The sequence below is a fragment of the Hemitrygon akajei genome, chromosome 19 (assembly GCF_048418815.1).
Source record: "Hemitrygon akajei chromosome 19, sHemAka1.3, whole genome shotgun sequence".
NCBI lineage: Eukaryota > Metazoa > Chordata > Chondrichthyes > Myliobatiformes > Dasyatidae > Hemitrygon > Hemitrygon akajei.
The window spans coordinates 63146183-63164132 of NC_133142.1; the positions used below are offsets into that span (position 1 = coordinate 63146183).

General features: G+C 42.1%; 1 protein-coding gene across 3 annotated transcripts in view; it reads right to left on the reverse strand.

Moving 5' to 3' along the window:
• The window catches only part of twf2 (twinfilin-2), a 162675-nt gene that overhangs the window by 33322 nt on the left and 111403 nt on the right, over nt 1-17950 (reverse strand). For 2 of the 3 annotated variants that reach the window (XM_073072647.1, XM_073072644.1), the window contains exons 4-5: nt 10464-10559; nt 5423-5527 (exon numbers count right to left, since the gene is read on the reverse strand). In XM_073072647.1, coding sequence (XP_072928748.1) covers nt 5423-5527; nt 10464-10559 — 201 coding nt within the window. Of the gene's footprint in view, nt 1-4374; nt 4390-5422; nt 5528-10463; nt 10560-17950 lie in introns of all 3 variants that reach the window. The other variant, XM_073072645.1, reaches the window with a different exon arrangement.

The window sequence follows — 17950 nt, forward strand, 5'->3', positions numbered from 1 at the left end:
TCAGGATCAGTGGGAAGATGTGCAGAAGTGCAAAACTGAACTGTTAAAATTCTCACAAGTATATTTTTGTAAAACAATTTTCTGGACACTGCATTTTATGCTAATAAAGTAATTTTGTATAAAGGAAAAACATTTTCTCACTTTATTCAGCTTTTTAAAACCAGGTGATTGGTAGATATTGTTCATCAAATCTACTCACATGTGCTCTTTTCTCTGGAGGAAAATCAGCATATGCTTACTTTTAAAATATAATCCAATCCAAAATTAATACAACAACACACACAAAATGTTGGTGGAACACAGCAGGCCAGGCAGCATCTAAAGGGAGAAGCGCTGTCGACGTTTCGGGCCGAGACCCTTTGTCAGGATCTGATGAAGGGTCTTGGCCCGAAATGTCGACAGTGCTTCTCCCTATGGATGCTGCCTGGCCTGCTGTGTTCCACCAGCATTTTGTGTGTGTTGTTGTTTGAATTTCCAGCATCTGCAGATTTCCTCGCGTTTGCTCCCAAAATTAATACAGTTGTCATTTTGTGATGCCAAAAGCTGCAAGTGCCATTATGAAACCTGGCCTCAGAATACACATAACTTTCCCCCATAAATTTACAACTCTTATTTATTCTTAATACCACACAAAAAATCATGACAAAGATTAGATATTAAATCCAATTCACACCAATCCAGAGGGCGTGAAAGTAAAAATGAAAATGAAGAAATTAACATAATAAGAATTCTTATGGTCATTGTTCAATTTAAAATTGAAGGTTTAGTTCTTGCTAATAGTATATATAGTGCAGAGGCAAACATACCAGTTAAACATCCACTTACTACTACACCAGTATACCTAGGGCAATTCAGTACCTACATTCACACAGGTTGTTGGATTATCATGTGGGAGGTTACAGCATGAGATCCCACCTCAGCAAAGAAGTAATGTACCTCGTGTGTGAGGTACAGCATGAGATCCCTCCTTGGGAAAGGAGTAATGTATCTCGTATGTGAGGTACAGCAAGAGATCCCTTCTCAGCAAAGGAGTAATGTACTTCTGGAATAAAATACTGCAACAATTTTGAATTTAAATACTGCATATCAATTCAGGGACAGGCTTATACAGTCCACATTTTATATCTATTTAGAAAACCTATAAAATAAGGATATTGCAACCATATTTTTGATGGATGATGCAAAAAGCAGGATCATCTCAGTAGTTCAGTTTTGTTTTTAAATTGACATAACATAACACAAGCCATGGAGGTCAACCTTATTTTTGATAGCAAAACATTCTTTGTATTTTTCTAATTAATATTAAAAAGGTTTGGCAACTGACAGAAGCATATTTCACCACAATGCAGTCAGGACAACTACAGAGTGCAAAATAAATTTTAACATGAGAAATAGGGAGAAAAACTCAGACATGCACACACATATATACACACACACACACACACACACAAATGAAACTTATTGAATTTATGTCCAACATCTCAAAATTGTCTCTGATTTGTGTGTTTTGGACAATTAGCCACTGTTCTGTGTTGATCAGGTGAGTAGTTTTACAATCTTGCAGTAACCAGCTTCACTATAAAAGGGGATGGTACTAGCTTGCAGCAGGATGCAAGCAGGCTGCTGAAATGAGCAGATGCATGGCAGAAGAATTATAATGCAGGAAATGTACATTAATTTTGTACAAAGAATGTGGAAGAAGCAATATAAAGGACACTTCTTTTTATTTATTTTATCTTAGAGATACCAGGTGACATCAGGTCCTTCTCGTCCAACTAGCCTGTGCTGCCTAATTATACACATATGACCAATTAACCTACTAACCTGCACTTCTGTGGAATGTGGGAGGAAACCCATGCAGTCACAGGGAGAACATACCAACTTCTTGCAGACAATGGCTGCTGCTGCTGTAATAGCGTTAATGCTAACCACTATGCTATGCTGCTACTCTAAAAAAAAATCCTTCTCTGTAAGAGATGTATGATCATAGTGACAGGACTAGCTGAGAAAGCAGTTAATATAAGGCAGACAGAATTCTGAACTTTATTATTAGAAATGAGAATAAAACCTTTATAACACATATTGCCAGGTCACTTTGGTTCTGCACTTGGGGCTGTGTTGGAGAACCATGGCTTCTGGGAGGGAGACTTGCTGGTAGTAGTCGGAGCGGTCATTGCGGTATGGATTCAGCTGTTTCCCGGGCCAGCTGGGTGGCCATCAGCCACTCCAAGCTAGGTAGGGATCCGGTTGCTTCCGTAGCCAGCCATGGCTGCCGGCCGTAATGGCTACTCGGAGCTACCCCGATGCAGAGGTGGAACTGTCTGTCGATCCTTGGTGTTTGACTCTTCCTGTCCTCACCCCCGTGGGGTAAGTCAGGCCGTTCTGCTGTTGCCCTGTGGGGGGAATCTGTCTTGTCTTGTCTTTGCCTCCGTCGGGTAGGTCAGGCCGTTCTGCTGTTACCTGACGGATGGCCCTGCCTCACCTTGGTGTGGAGTTATAGATGAGTCCCAGCTTGTCAGAGGATAAGTCCCGGCTCCATGTTGATGTACATTCCTGGTCTGCCCCTAGTGCCAGCCTCAAGCCTCGACCCAAGCCTGCAGCCTCCAGCCTCGACCCAAGCCTGCAGCCTCAAGCCTCGACCCAAGCCTGCAGCCTCCAGCCTCGACCCAAGCCTGCAGCCTCCAGCCTCGACCCAAGCCTGCAGCCTCCAGCCTTGACCCAAGCCTGCAGCCTCCAGCCCCAAGCCTCGACCCAAGCCTGCAGCCTCCAGCCTCGACCCAAGCCTGCAGCCTCAAGCCTCGACCCAAGCCTGCAGCCTCCAGCCCCAAGCCTCGACCCAAGCCTCAAGACCCCAAGTCCCTAGCCATGCCTCATCACGTCCTCAACTGGCTTTGGGGGTCTGAGCCCGAGGCAAGACCCAGGTTCTGGGTCCTTGTCCAGTCTTGGGCTCGGAGTCCACCCCAGGCTCCTTGTTTCCAGTTCCTCGTCCTGGTCCTGCTTCCCCTGCCTAGACTGTATCCTGTCCCGTCCTTGGGTTCTGTTTCGTCTTGTTTCCGGGACTCCAGTGTCTGTGTCCCGCAGTTGGGTCCTAATTCAACACCCAGCTTATGAAATGGTGAGGCTTGGGGCTGTTTGTTAACTTTAGAGAAGAGAAAAGGGAGAGGAGATTTTATAGAAGTATATATAAAATTGAAACAGCTGGATGGAGAAGGCTGTTAAAGGGTTGAGGGTAAAAGTTCAGAAATGAAATAAAAGAGAATTAAGATTGACATATGAAAAAATACTTTTATCCAGTGCTTGGCTGTTATTTGGAATGTGTTACTTACACATATAGTGCATACAAGTTCTACTGTGGCTTGTAAGAAGCAATTGGATAAGTATTTGGTGGGAAAGAACCGGAGAGTTGGTCTGTAGTGAGCTAGTTGCAATATGATGGGCTTCATGACTTCCTTCTGTGTTGTGTATTCCAAATGACTGCAACTGTCCGATTTAGGCCACATGCGATTTTATAATGCAAATTTGGGTTCCATGAGGTGCACAAGAACCTGAATGCTGTTTTAATTTGGCTTTAAGGAGACAGGGATATCAAACTCACATGAATATTTATGTTGCTGGAATCATTAGCAAAGAGTCAACATTTTACGCCTGTTAGAAATATTATACTGTAGATGAAACTTCTATGGCTAGTCTTGCATGATTTTGCACTAAAATTCGGGTAGGTACAAACTAGAGAATTCAAGTGCTATCAGTTATACACAATCTTAGCAGGATGTACAAATTGTACTGGATAATGATTCAACCAAATTTAAAGCTATTATAAATGGCAGTCATTTCAAAATGAAATAACCATCATATGTGGGCTGACCTATAGTCAAATAAGTTTCTGACTGACACACAGGGAATTAAGCATGCTTCAAATTTTCATTTCAAAAGTCACTGCATTTTCTTCATGCAACACAGCACCAAAGGATGTTGGTTATTGTTTTAAGTGTGTTTAAAAAAATTATTAAGGCTACTACTTAGCAGGATAGCTTTGGAGCAAATTATGTTGCTGGACAGCAAAAACCTGAACACCTGCCATTTGACTGTGGAAAATTTAATGACTGCTCTGCCAATGAAAGTGACTGCTGTAGTCAACAGCTACATTTGCAAATGCACTTTCTTGATTTTTACCTTACGTATCATTTGTGGTGACTACATATGGCAGCTTAGGAGACAACTTACCACTCCTACAACGGTCCTTTCTCACACCCAGTAAAATGTTGTATTGTATTGAACCCTGGCACTTTAATATGTGAAATTCAGAGCTTTTTCAAGTTCACCCCAAAAGGACACAATGCAAGGCAAACAATGGGAGAAATTTAAACTACTTACCTGAATCATCTTACCCTGAAAGAGATAATAATGTCAACCCAGTGCAGCAAAAATTGAGTTAAAAGAAGGCTTTTCACCTCATGGAAAACTCTGGTGATTTTGAGATCTAAATATCCTCAATGTGGTGTTATGAAATGTATTATCGAATTGGATGGCAATTAAATATTTAACACTAGTACAACAATCTGCACTAACTGTAAAACTGAGGAGTGTATAAAGTAATATTTCATTTAGAAGCTGTCTATTCAACTAAATGTCTGGCATTTTTTTCAGTGATAGTTTTAGGTGCCAGAGGATCATCTCTTCTATATTATTAAGCACCATTCTTGGTAATAATAGAGCTCTGTACCCATTCACTTTCATTCAGTATGAATTGACGCAGAAATTTTCTCTGTAGAATGCATTATTTGAATCCAAGTGGTCATTACCTCTATCTCTCATTCTCCCTCATGATGGTGGCCTGTTAATTTGTCACCTGGGAGGAATCATAGCTGCAAGTGTACAATCTTGGTACAAGATATTGTTTGGTTCTTGCTGAATGTTAGCAATTCACAACTGAGATAGTAAGAAATTTCCACATCTATCCAACAGAGATGTGGGGGAGTATTTGTGATCTTCCAGGAAGAAATGGATTCTTAAATATTAAGGGGTTAGGGAGTCAGTTGAGGAAATTAGTTCTGTGGGAGAAAGATCACCTTTGTTCTTACTGAATGACTGATCAGACACATGGAGTAAAATAGTCAACTCCTGCTTCTATGCTGCTTCAATTTTCAATTAGACAAAATATAAAAGATAGGATTGTGACTATTCCAAGAATTAAAAAAGAGATAATACATCTGTCTTTAAGATATAAAAAAATGGCAGTGCCACAATCTGTAAATCAAATCAAGATCAGTTTCTTGTCAGAGTTCACTTAGGCAGACATCCATAACTTGGTCAAAATCTATTCAAAATACGTAAATTGACATTCTTTTACAATGAGCACAAAGTGGAAAAATACCATCAATTAAGAGAATGGATTGTGATACAGTATTGATGCTTTTATTACCTCATTAATCTTAATCTGCTTTAGTTCCTCCTCAGCTGCAGTAAGTGGTGCTGGTCCCAAGCGGGACTGGACGTGTTTCTGGTAACCACCTAAACAAATGTCCTCCTATTGAGAGAAACATATCATGGTGTTCAACAGCAGCATTGAATACATTTACATAGAGCATTGCTACAAGAAAGCAGCATCCATCATCAAATACCTCACAACCTAGACCATGCCATCTTCTTGTTATTACCATCAGGCACGAGGTACCACACCAGCAGGTTCAGGAACGGTTATTATCCTACACCCATAAGACATAGGAGCAGAAGCAGGCCATTCAGTCCATCGAGTTTCCTCTGCCACTTCATCATTGCTGATCCCACATCCCACTGAACCCGATACACCAGCCTTCTTGCTATATCCCATGATGCCCTGACCAACCAGGACACCAACTTCCGCTTTAAACTTACCCATGGACTTGGCCTCCATCGCAGTCTGTGGCAGGATTCACCACAGATTCACCACTCACTGGTTAAAAAATTCCACTTTACCGCTGTTCTAAAAGGTTGCCCCTCAATTTTGAGGATGTGCCATCTAGTTCTTTACCCTAATTCCATTGAGTACCAGCCCAAAGCTGCCAAATGTGCCACATGTTTAACCCCTTCGTTCCCAGAATCATCCTCATGAACCTCTTCTGGCCTCTTTCCAATGACAACACATTCTTTTAAGGGGCTAAAATCTGTTGGCAATACTCCAAGTATGGCCTGACTAGTGTCTTATAAAGTGTCAGCATCATCTCCTTGCTTTTATATTTTATTCCCTTGAAATAAATGCCAATGTTGCATTTGCCTTCTTTACCACAGACTCAACCTGTAAATTAACCTTCTGGGAGTCTTGCACAATGATTCCTAAATCCCTCTGCACCTCTGAGGTTTGAACCTTTTCCCCATTTAGATAATAGTCTATTGCTCCTTTTACCAAAATGCATTATCATACATTTCCCGACACTGTATTCCATTTGCTACTTTTTTGCCCATTCTTCCAATTTGTCTAAGTCCTGTTGCATTTGCATTGCTTCCTCAGCACTACCTACCCCTCCATCTATCTTTGTATCATCCGCAAACTTTACTACAAAGCCATCAATTCAATTACCTAAATCACTGACAAACAATGTGAGAAGTAGCGGTTCCAATACTGACCCATGAGGGACACCACTAGTCACTGGCAGCCAACCAGAAAAGGCCCCTTTATTCCCACTCGCAGCCTCCTCCCTCTCAGCTGTTCCTCTATCCATGCCAGCATCCTTCCACAGGATTCTATCTTGTTAAGCAGCCTCATATGTGGCACCTTATCAAACTTCTTTTAAAAATCCAAGTAAATGACATCCACTGCCTCTCTCCTTTGTCCACCCTGCTTGTTACGTTCTCGAAGAACTCTAACAGATTTGTCAGGCAAGATTTCTCTTTACAGAAACCATGCTGACTTTGCCTTATTTTTATCAGTAGTCTCCAAGTATCCTGGGCTCCAACTATCAAGCTCCTGAGCCAGTGTGGATAACTTCAATCATCACTACTCTGAACTGCTTCTACAACCTACAGACTAACTTTCAAGGATTTTTTACAATTCATGTTCTCAATATTTTTTTTGTGAATTTTATTTTATTTCTTATTTTATTCCAGTAAATGTTTGTAAGAAAATGAATCTCAATGTATTTTGATAATAAGTTTATTTTCAACTTTTTGAACTTTTAATTTTGGGTTTGCTAAAATCAAAGGTGCCATAACTCATATGACAGCAGGTTGAATGTGTGTGCAGTTTCATACAAGAGTAAGTTTCAAACACCAGTTTCATACAAGAGCAAGCAACAATGCTGGTGGAATTATCTCTGCTCAGAGAAACAGCAATACCATCTAGTCAATTGCATGAGAATTTGCAGGTATACATGAAACTCTGGAAATGTTATATTTAAAAACGCAGTCACCAGAGAAATGAGCAAATTTTTATAGTTAACATAAGAGTACTATTAAAGGCCTACAGAAACAAACTAGAAGGGATGATATGTTAGAAGGATGAATAGATGAGGCCATGTGGGTTGATCCAAAGACCAAAATAAAAGGAAGATCACAATTTTGGGAGTGTACTATAGACCTCCTACCATCCAAGGGAGAAGGACGGTCAAATCTCCAGCAAGTTTTTGACTGTGGGAAAAGCATTAAGTTATTTTAATAACTCCAATAATAACTGAGATTGTCAATATAAAAGGCATGTAGGATATTGATTCCAGGATGGACGCTTTAATCATTATATAGCAATTCCTATAAGGGGAGGGGGAAATTATGATTAGGTTTCGGGATTAAAGTTGGGAAGGTGAAAAGTGTACCTGCATGGTGCTGATCTTAATTCAGTGATTTTTTGCACAGGTATGAGAAAGGACAGCTCCAAGATTGTCAAGCCGAGGAGTGGTAGTGGGGACAAGCTCCCACTACCTCATGGATGGAAATTACAATGGACATTTACAAAATGGAGAAGACAGCAGCATCTGTTAATCATAAGTTGGAACAATTTGATTCATACTGGGAAAAATCGCTTAACTACATAACACCTCATAGACCTGATTTTATTCTCACAAATCAATGAATATGTTATATAAAAAAAAGATCACTCCTTACTTGTAGATAGTTTTCTCCTTTTGCTTGTTCTTTCTTTCCTCTCTTTTCTATAAGGGTATACCTCAGATAAATATTATGTGGAGATTTGTGGCAAATATGAATATATGATATATATGTACAGTATCTTATGGAAATGTTTGTCTGATGATGAACTTCAATAAAAAATAAATTACAAAAAAAATAAAAGTGCTCCTCATGGCATGCACCTCAAATAGCCTCTGACAACCAAGTCCAACTCCTGGCCTTCTCGTGTGGCTTAGCCTCTCAGCCAGGCAGAACTGTTTCTACTGACAGGAGAAGGGGCGAAGGTGGATCCTGGCACCTTAAAACCAGTACTTCGGGTAGATGGAGCTCATCAGTCTGGGAAGGCAGTCCACCCATAAAAAGGGTGCAGAAGAGATTTACAAGGATGTTGCCTGGATTGGGGAGCATGCCTTATGAGAATAGTTGAGTGAACTCGGCCTTTTCTCCTTGGAGTGATGGAGGATGAAAGATGACCTGATAGAGGTGTATAAGATGATGAAAGGCATTGATCGTGTGGATAGTCAGAGGCTTCTTCCCAAGGCTGAAATATTTGCCACAAGAGGACACAGGTTTAAGGTGCTGGGGAGTAGGTACAGTACAGAGGAGATGTCAGAGTTAAGTTTTTCACTCAGAGAGTGGTGAGTGCATGGAATGGACTGCCGGCAACGGTGGTGGAGACTGATACGATCGAGTTTTTAAAGAGACTTTTAGATAGGTACATGGAGCTTAGAAAAATAGAGGTCTATAGGTAAGACTAGTAATTTCTAAGTAGGGACATGTTTGGCACAACTTTATGGGCCGAAGGGCCTGTACTGTACTGTAGGTTTTCTATGTTTCTATCCAAGGGAAGGAAAACTCTGATTTCAAATCTCCACTGCCTTGCGGCCATACCCACTCATGGGAAAGGCTTCGGGAGTAAACCCCGAGGACAAATCCGGAGCTGGAGTCCCTAAGGCAGTCTGTCATTGCCTTCAACCTTGTTCTGGCAACTGCTGCGACAACACTGGTGCCAAGCTGCATCAGCCCTTGCCCTTCTCTTGGACAACATTGCTGTCATGGAGGGGGAGACTCGCTGCATGGGCAACTGCCAGTCTTCCATACAACCTTGTCCCGGTCTGTGCCCTGGAGAGGACACAGACTTTCCATGCGCAGGTCCATGGTCTCATGAGACTAACAGATGCCTGATCATGGGAAAGGACAGTGCTCATAGTGGCTCTGAACTAGGGGAAGTGATTCCTCAAAAATGCACTAGAAAGAGCTAGGTGAAGGTAAACTAGTCTCAGAGTAATGAGAACATTTAGAAAGGAGATACAAAGGGCTTGGAATAAACATGCTCTTACCAAAAAAGAGGGAGAATTTGTGAAAGATAAGGTACAAAGGCCAAAATGAGGTTTAATCATGAAAAGTTTAATACTGTAGAAAACCTAGACGTTTAGAATGTGTAGGAGTGAAAGTCAATAGGGAATTATGAAAATTAGCAGAATATATGCAAAGGTAATATAAAATTAAACCAAAGTTGCAATAATATTTTGCAGGTATATAAAGTGCAAGCCGATTACTAAGGAAATAGTAGGTCCTATTTTTTGATCAGTATAAACTTGATGGGCTGAATGGGCATCTGTACCTTAATATTTTTTATGATTTAATAAAATGGATAAAGAAATATAGCTGTCAAGGCAATACAGACAAAATGTTGGAGGAACTTAGCAAGCCAGGTAGCATCTATGGAAATGAATAAATAGTAGACATTTCGGGCCGGGACTCTTCATCAGGACTGGAAAGGAGGGAAGAAGACACCAGAACAAAAAGGGGGGTGGAGGGGTAAGGAAGAAAAGTTAGAAGGTGACACATGAAGCTAGGTGTCTGAGGAAGGGGGGATAAAGTAAGAAGATGGAAAGGGATAGGTGGAAAAGGCAAAGGGCTGGAGAAGGACTGATGTGAGCAGAGTGGACCATGTGAAAAAGGGAAGAGGGGCAGCGGGGAGATGATAGGCAAGTGAGAAGAGGTAATAGGTCAGAATGAGGAATAGAAGAAGAGGGAAGGGGAAAGTAAAGAAAAAACTGAAAAAACAATAGCTGCCAATAGTATGGTTTTGAATATCTGGGTTAGTTAAGACCTCTGGATTACTTGTTTGATTAACGTAACTCCTGAATCATCACCTCAGGTGTTGAATTGTCAGGGAATACATTTTTTCTGTCTCTGGAATCCAGGAGAACCGAGCGTAATTTTGTAATTCTATCCAAGGTAACAAATTATCAGCAAACAGATGGTGGGATATGCATAACATACTTCAACATCTGTATTTCAATTAAAATAATCAGTTTCTGCTTGCTTTTAAGGATAATTGGTGTTCATTGGTGTTGTACCTTTATTGTTCCAAACAACTCATCCTTAATGTGTCCTCCGCCAAACTCTTTTTTCACAGTCGCCCTAGTTGCTGCATATAACATCTTTTGTCTGACCTGTGTAAAATACAAGAAGATTAGAGTATGCACATAACCTGGAAAAGGATAGACATAAAGACTGGGTTAAAATGAAGTCTTAATACTCAGTTTCAGAGAGACCATGAAATTCAATAACATAGGCAATATAGGGATCAGCTATGATAGGCAGATTGGGTAATTATACTATGAGGTTTGTTGATGGACAAACTATCCATTGTTCTTGGAGAACGCGCTTTCAAATCAGATACGAAAAATCCACAACAATAGTAAGCCACAAAACAATCTCAAAAGAGTCTAATATTTAAAGATTAACAGATGAGAGCTATAATTCTGCAAAAATAGACTAACAATAATAAAATTGGGGTTGCTTAGCAAAAAACTGGCAAAGATATAATATTTGACTAAACTAGTAAGAAATAGGGAAGACTCTAAGAGCTTCTAGAACAATGTAAAATGTAAGATAGTTCATTTCCTCAGAGGCAAAGGCAGAAGAATTTATATTGAGGAAAAAAGGAATAGCTATTGCACTGTATGTATGTTTTTCATCTATCCTCAGAAGACCCAGTACATGGTTTCACATGACTAAACAGCGAAGAATAAGTTTTGAGGCAAAAAGCTAGCTCGAAAAGCCTGCTTAAATCTACTTGAAGAACAATTTAGACTTCACAGGAGTATAGTAAACTGATACACATGGCAGATTGCTCATGCTTTACAGCATATGCCTATGTGATAAGATCACAAAGGCAAGTCATAAGATAATGACCAAGGTAGCGAATTACATGGCCAAAGCAGTGGATAATAAAGATACAGATTTAGAGGTATAAACATCAATATTGTTGTGGTAGGTGCTGGTTCAAACTGCAATTGGTGCAAACTGCAAATGTAAAGGTCCATTAGAATGGTATAGCACAGCTACAAGCCCTTTGACAAACATATGTACTGACCATGAATGCAATCCAAACTGATCTTATCTACCTGCACATAATCTCCACCTCCCCATTCCCTGCCTGTTCAAGTGCCTGCCTAAATCCCTTTTCCAGGCTGTTCTTGTACTTGCTTGAACACTTACCCTGACAGTGCATTCCAGGCAGCTACCACTCAGTGTAAAATCTTACTTCCTAATTCCTTCAAATATTCCCTGTATCATCTAGAAGATATGCCCTCTACTAATAGACATTTCCATACGGTTAAGAACACAAGATATAGGAGCAGAATTAAGTCATCCAGCCCATGAATCTGCTCTGCCATTCTATCATGGCTGATTCTGGATCCCACACAACCCCATTCATTGCATTCTTGCCATATCCTTGGATACCCTGACTGATCAGGAAATGATCAACTTCCACCTTAAATATATGTACAGTCTATGGCAGAGCATTCCACAGATTTACTACTCTCTGGCTAAAAAAAATTCTTCCTTACCTCTGTTCTAATGGGTTGCCCCTCAATTTTGAGGCTGTGCCATCTAGTTCTAGATACCTCCACCTTAGGAAACATCCTCTCCACATGCACCCTATCCATTCCTTTCAACATTTGGTGGGTTTCAATGAGATCCCCCTGCATTCTTCTAAATTCCAGTGAGTACAGGCCCAAATCTGCCAAACACTCCTCATATGTTAACCTCTTCATTCCTGGAATCATCTTCGAGAACCTGCTCTGGACTCTCTCCAATGACAACACATCATTTCTGAGATATGGGGCCCAAAACTGTTGACAATACTCTAAATGCAGACTGAACAGTGTCTTATAAAGCCTCAGCATTATCTTCTTGCTTTTATATTCTATTCTCCTTGAAATAAATGCCAACATTGCATTTGCCTTCTTTACCACAGACTCACCCTTCTGGAAGTCTTGCATGAGGACTCCTAAGTCACTCTGCACCTTGGATGTTTGAGCCTTCTCCCCTTTTAGATAATAGTCCGAACTATTGTTCCTTTTACCAAAATGCATTATCATTCATTTCCTAGCACTGTTTTACATCTGCCACTTCTTTGCCCATTCTTCCAACTTGTCCAAGCTCTGCTTCAATCGCATTGCATCCTCAGCACTACCTACCCCTCCATCTATCTTTGTATCATCCACAAACATTACCACAAAGCCATCAATTCCATTATCTAAATCATTGGCAAACAACGTTTTGATCGAGGCACGACTGTGCAAGCGTGTGGACATCAGCCAGTTAGAACAGTGAGAAGAGTTTAAAAAGAAGACAGCTTTATAGAGCAGACGCTATAGTTGAGGGAGACAGAGTAGGAGGGCTTTGGTTCAGTGGGGCTTCGGCAATATCTGGTTGAGGCTAGGTAGGTTGTCTCTGTGGAATAGAGACTGGAAGTATATGTGTGAGGCTAGTGTTCTGTACTGGCTGTCAGATGTGGGAAGTCCAGGAGAGTCCCAGCCTCCTGGACAGCCACATCTGCACCAGGTGCATAGGGTTGCAGCTCCTTAGGGACCATGTCAGGGAACTGGAAATGCAGCTCGAATACCTTCGTTTGGTCAGGGAAAGTAAGGAGGTGATAGAGAGGAGCTATAGGCAAGTAGTCACACCGGGGCCTCGGGAGATAGATAAGTGGGTAATAAGTCAGGAGAGGGAAGGGCAGGAGTCAGATACTAGAGAGTACCCCCGTGGCTGTCCCCCTAACAATAAGTACTCCTGTTTGAGTACTGTTGGGGGGGACGGCCTACCTGAGTCTGGCCCTGTGGTTCAGAAGGGTAGGGAAAGGAAGGGGATGGCAGCAGGGACTCTAGTGAGGGGGTCAGACAGGCGATTCTGTGGACACAGGAAAGAAACACGATGGTAGTTTGCCTCCCAGCTGCCAGAGTCTGGGATGTTTCTGATCACATCCACGATATCCTGAAGTGGGAAGGAGAACAGGTAGTGGTCGTGGTACATATTGGTACCAACGACATAGGTAGGAGGTCCTGAAAACAGACTACAGTGAGTTAGGAAGTAAGTTGAGAAGCAGGACCTCAAAAGGTAGTAATCTTGGGATTACTGCCTGTGCCACATGACAGTAAGTACAGGAATAGAATTAGGTGGAGGATAAATGCATGGCTAAGAGATTGGAGCAGGGGGCAGGGATTCAGATTTCTGGATCATTGGGCCTCTTTTAGGGCAAGCGTGACCTGTACAAAAAGGACGGGTTGCACTTGAATCCGAGGGAGGGGAGCAATATCCTGGTGGAGAGGTTTGCTAAGGCTAATGGGGTCAGTTTAAACTAGAATTGCTGGTGGGTGGGAAGTGAACTTAAGAGACAGGGGAAGGGGAGGTTGGCTCACAAATAGAGAAAGTTTGTAGACAATGCAACAGAAAAATAGGCAGGTGATAAACAAGGGATGCACTGAGACTGATGGTTTGAGATGTGTCTATTTTAATGCAAGGAGTATCATGAACAAAGCAGATGAGCTTAGAGTGTGGATTAGTACTTGGAGCTGTGATGTTGTGGTCATTACAGAGACTTGGATGGTTCAGGGGCAAGAATGGTTACTTCAAGTGCCAGACTTTAGATGTTTCAGAAAGGACAGGGAGGGAAGCAAAAGAGATGGGGCGTGGCACTGCTGATCAGAGTAGTGGCACAGCTGTAGAAAAGGAGGAAGTCATGAAGGGATTTTCTATTGAGTCTCTGTGGGTGGAAGTTAGAAACAGGAAAGGGTCAATAACTCTACCGGGTGTGTTTTATAGACCACCCAATTGTAACAGGGACATTGAGGAGCAGATAGGGAGATTCTGGAAAGGCGTAATAATAACAGGGTGGGAGATTTTAATTTCCTAAATATTGATTGGCATCTCCCTAGAGCAAGGGGCTTAAATTGGGTGGAGTTTGTTAGGTGTGTTCAGAAATGTTTCCTGATACCATATGTAGATAAGCCAACTAGAGGAGAGGCTGTACTTGATCTGGTATTGGGAAATGAATCTGGTCAGATCTCTCAGTGGGAGAGCATTTTGGAGATAGTCATCATAATTCTATCTCCTTTACCATTGCATTGGAGAGGGATAGGAACAGACAAGTTAGGAAAGTGTTTAATTGGAGTAAAGGAAATATGAGGCTATCAGGCAGGAACTTGGAAGCATAAATTGGGAAGTGATGTTCTCAGGGTAATATATGGCAGAAATGTGGCAAATGTTTGGGGGATATTTGCATGGAGTTCTGTATAGGTACATTCCAATGAGACAGGAACTGTGGTGTACAAAGACTGTTGTAAATTTAGTCAAAAAGAAAGCCTTACGAAAAGTTCAAAAAACTAGGAAATTATAGAGATCTAGAAGATTATAAGGCTAGCAGGAAGTTGCTTAAGAATGAAATTAGGAGAGCCTGAAGGGGCCATGAGAAGGCCTTGGCGAGCAGGATTAAAGAAAACCCCAAGGCATTCTACAAGAATGTGAAGAGCAATAGGATAAAACGTGAGATAATAGGACCAATCAAGTGTGACAGTGGAAAAGTGTGCATGGAACCGGCAGAGACAGCAAAGGTATTTAATGAATACTTTGCTTCAGTATTCATAACGGAAAAGGAACTTGGCGATTGAGGAATGATTTACAGTGGATCAAAAAGCTTGAGCATATAGATATTAAGAAAGAGGATGTGCTGGAACTTTTGGAAAGTGTCAAGTTGGATAAGTCACTGGGACCGGACAAGATGTACCCCAGGCTACTGTGGGAGGTGAGGGAGGAAATTGCTGAGGCTCTGGCCATGATCTTTGCATTATCAATGGGGATGGGGGAGTTTCCGGAAGATTAGAGGGCTGCAGATGTTATTCCCTTATTCAAGAAAGGGAGTCGAGATAGCCCAGGAAATTATAGACCAGTGAGTCTTATTGCAGTGTTTGTAAGTTGATGGAAAAGATCCTGAGAGGCAGGAATTATGAACATTTGGAGAGGCATAATATGATTAGGAATAGTCAGCTTGGCTTTGTCAGAGGCAGGTCATGCCCTACGAGCCTGACTGAATTTTTTGGAGATGTGACTAAACACACTGATGAAGGTAGAGCAGTAGATGTAGTGTATATGGATTTCAGCAAGCCATTTGATAAGGTACCCCATGCAAGGCTTACTGAGAAAGTAAGGAAACATGGGATCCAAGGGGACATTGCTTTGTGGCATCTTATCAAACGCCTTCTAAAAATCCAAGTAAATTACCTCCTCTGCTTCTCCTTTGTCCAACCTGCTTGTTACTTCCTCAAAGAACTCTTAACATATTTGTCAGAAACCGTGCTGACTTAGACTTATTTTATCATTAGTCTCCAAGTACCTTGAAACCTCATCCTTAATAATTGATTCCAACACTTTCCCAACCACTGAGATTAGGCTAACTGGCTTATGTGATGTCCTGGTTCACATCTTTACTGTTATGCTGTATGTATTTCATTTAGCAGTTCTGTAAGAGCTGCTGTTCTGTGTTCAGCCTGTTTGTTGAAGATATGTGATGATGTGGAATGTGTGCCATCCATTTAGCGGGAGGTTTTCTTGGTGAGGGACAATAAGGTTAGTCTTGGGCTTTTGTTCGGCGGGAAATGAAGAGAGAAAACAGTCATAGCATATGATCCAACGGGAGATCCGTTTGTTCGGGATGGATTGCGAGCAACATTTGGAAGATGGGCATTCATTCTGACCGAGGGCTCAGCGCGTGAGTGACAGAGAAGTTCAAGGTGAGCTCCCACCTGTGCATATTTGACTGTTTAATTAGAATGAGCCCTTTTTGTTATTTTTTACTAATCCTTTAGTTAAGATTCATAAATATAATTCTTCTAGTCATCTGCAGTGTACTGTCTGTTATTTTGTTGTACTAATCTGTAACTGGGTAAAAAATTACACAGCATCCACACAAACCGGGGTTTGGAGTGGGACAAGCCATCTCAATCTCACAAGTTTGACAGGACTTGAGACTTACACACCCAAGGAAACCAGGGTGTTTCATTGTGAAGGTATCATCTAAGATCGATTTTGTTGGATGCTGTATGATTGCCCTGAGCACTGATCTAGTGGGTCATGTGTTTAAGTCTGTGTTAAACTGTTGTTCGGTAAAGTGATTACGATACATGGTTATGGATGCCGCAGGGGTTGAACGGATGTTTGATAAAATGGTGGGCAAAGACTTTGTTCTAGTTCAGATTAGTGCTGATATAACAGCAGTGGAACTGCCTGGTACTCCTGGGGCCCTGGGAGAGGGGGGGGGGCCGTGGGCTATCCATACTTTCCAGGAGGAGGGAAGTACAGGCGAGCGGGCTGATTCGCAAGCCAAGTCTCCCGTAGCTGGAGGCGGAGACTTCAAAGACAGGTTGCTCTTGTTTCTGTGGAGCGAGAGGAAGGAGTGGTCTGATTTGAAATGTCTAATGAGTCCCCCCAGCAAGGAGTGAGCATTCTGAATTAGTATCAGCCTTTACCTCTCTGGCGAATAAATGGCCCAGTGCACCAGGCTAAGGGTCCTAGCTATCAAAAGCTGAGAATGTTCACAGAGGTGAAGCCCACCCCCGAGGGGGAAGAGGAGACTTGGGCAGAACAGACCTCTCAGATGAGTGGCAGTACTCTGATGATGCAAAAAGACAGCAATTGGTTGAAAGTTTGAAGGGGCCGGCTGCTGACATAGTGAGATCCGTAAAGACCCCTTTGCTACCTCTGCAGTCTACATGCGAGCACTGGAAAAGGTGTTTGGTGCAACGGGAATCCCAATGGAGCTTATGATGGGGTTTCAGAACATGTTTCAGGAGAAGGCAGAGAAACTTTCTGCCTACATTTTCTGGCTAGAGAGGCAGCTAAGTTGCTTGCAGCATAGGGGCACTATTCAAACGGCTGAGGTGAATCAGTTGAGGATGGACCAAGTAAACGAAAGGAGCCTAGGCGCCGGACCTGATTGCTTGGGGTTTCCGAATGTCTCGTAAGACGTGCCCCCCTCCCTCATTTGTGGAGCTGATCAGAGAAGTAAGAGAGGAAAGAATGTGATGGAGGCACAGGGGGCCTCAATCAGCAGGGTGCAGTCCTCAGTAGTGGTACAGGATCTCATGGCAGAGTTAAGGACTGAGATGTTCTAGTTGTTATCAGTGGGTGCAGCCACCCTGCATAATAAAGTCAACAGGGAGTCGGACACATTGAGGGGACGGACTATGAAGAGGGGTGTAAATGCATGGGGTCCCGCGAGAAGGGGAGCAACCGGTATTGTCTGTTATAACTGTGGTGAAGAGTGACGCGTCAGGCGGGAGTGTGAAGGATGGGAAAACCCTCGGAGAGTGAGTCCCCACATACCTAACCGGAGAGACCCAGGCATCTCAGGGGGAACACATTCCCAGCAATATATCAAGGAACACTCTAAAGCAAAATACTGTAGATGTCGGATTATAAGCCGCTACTTTTTTCCCACATTTTGAACAGCTTTGAACACTGCGGCCTTTACTACGGTGCGGCTAATGCATGATTTTTT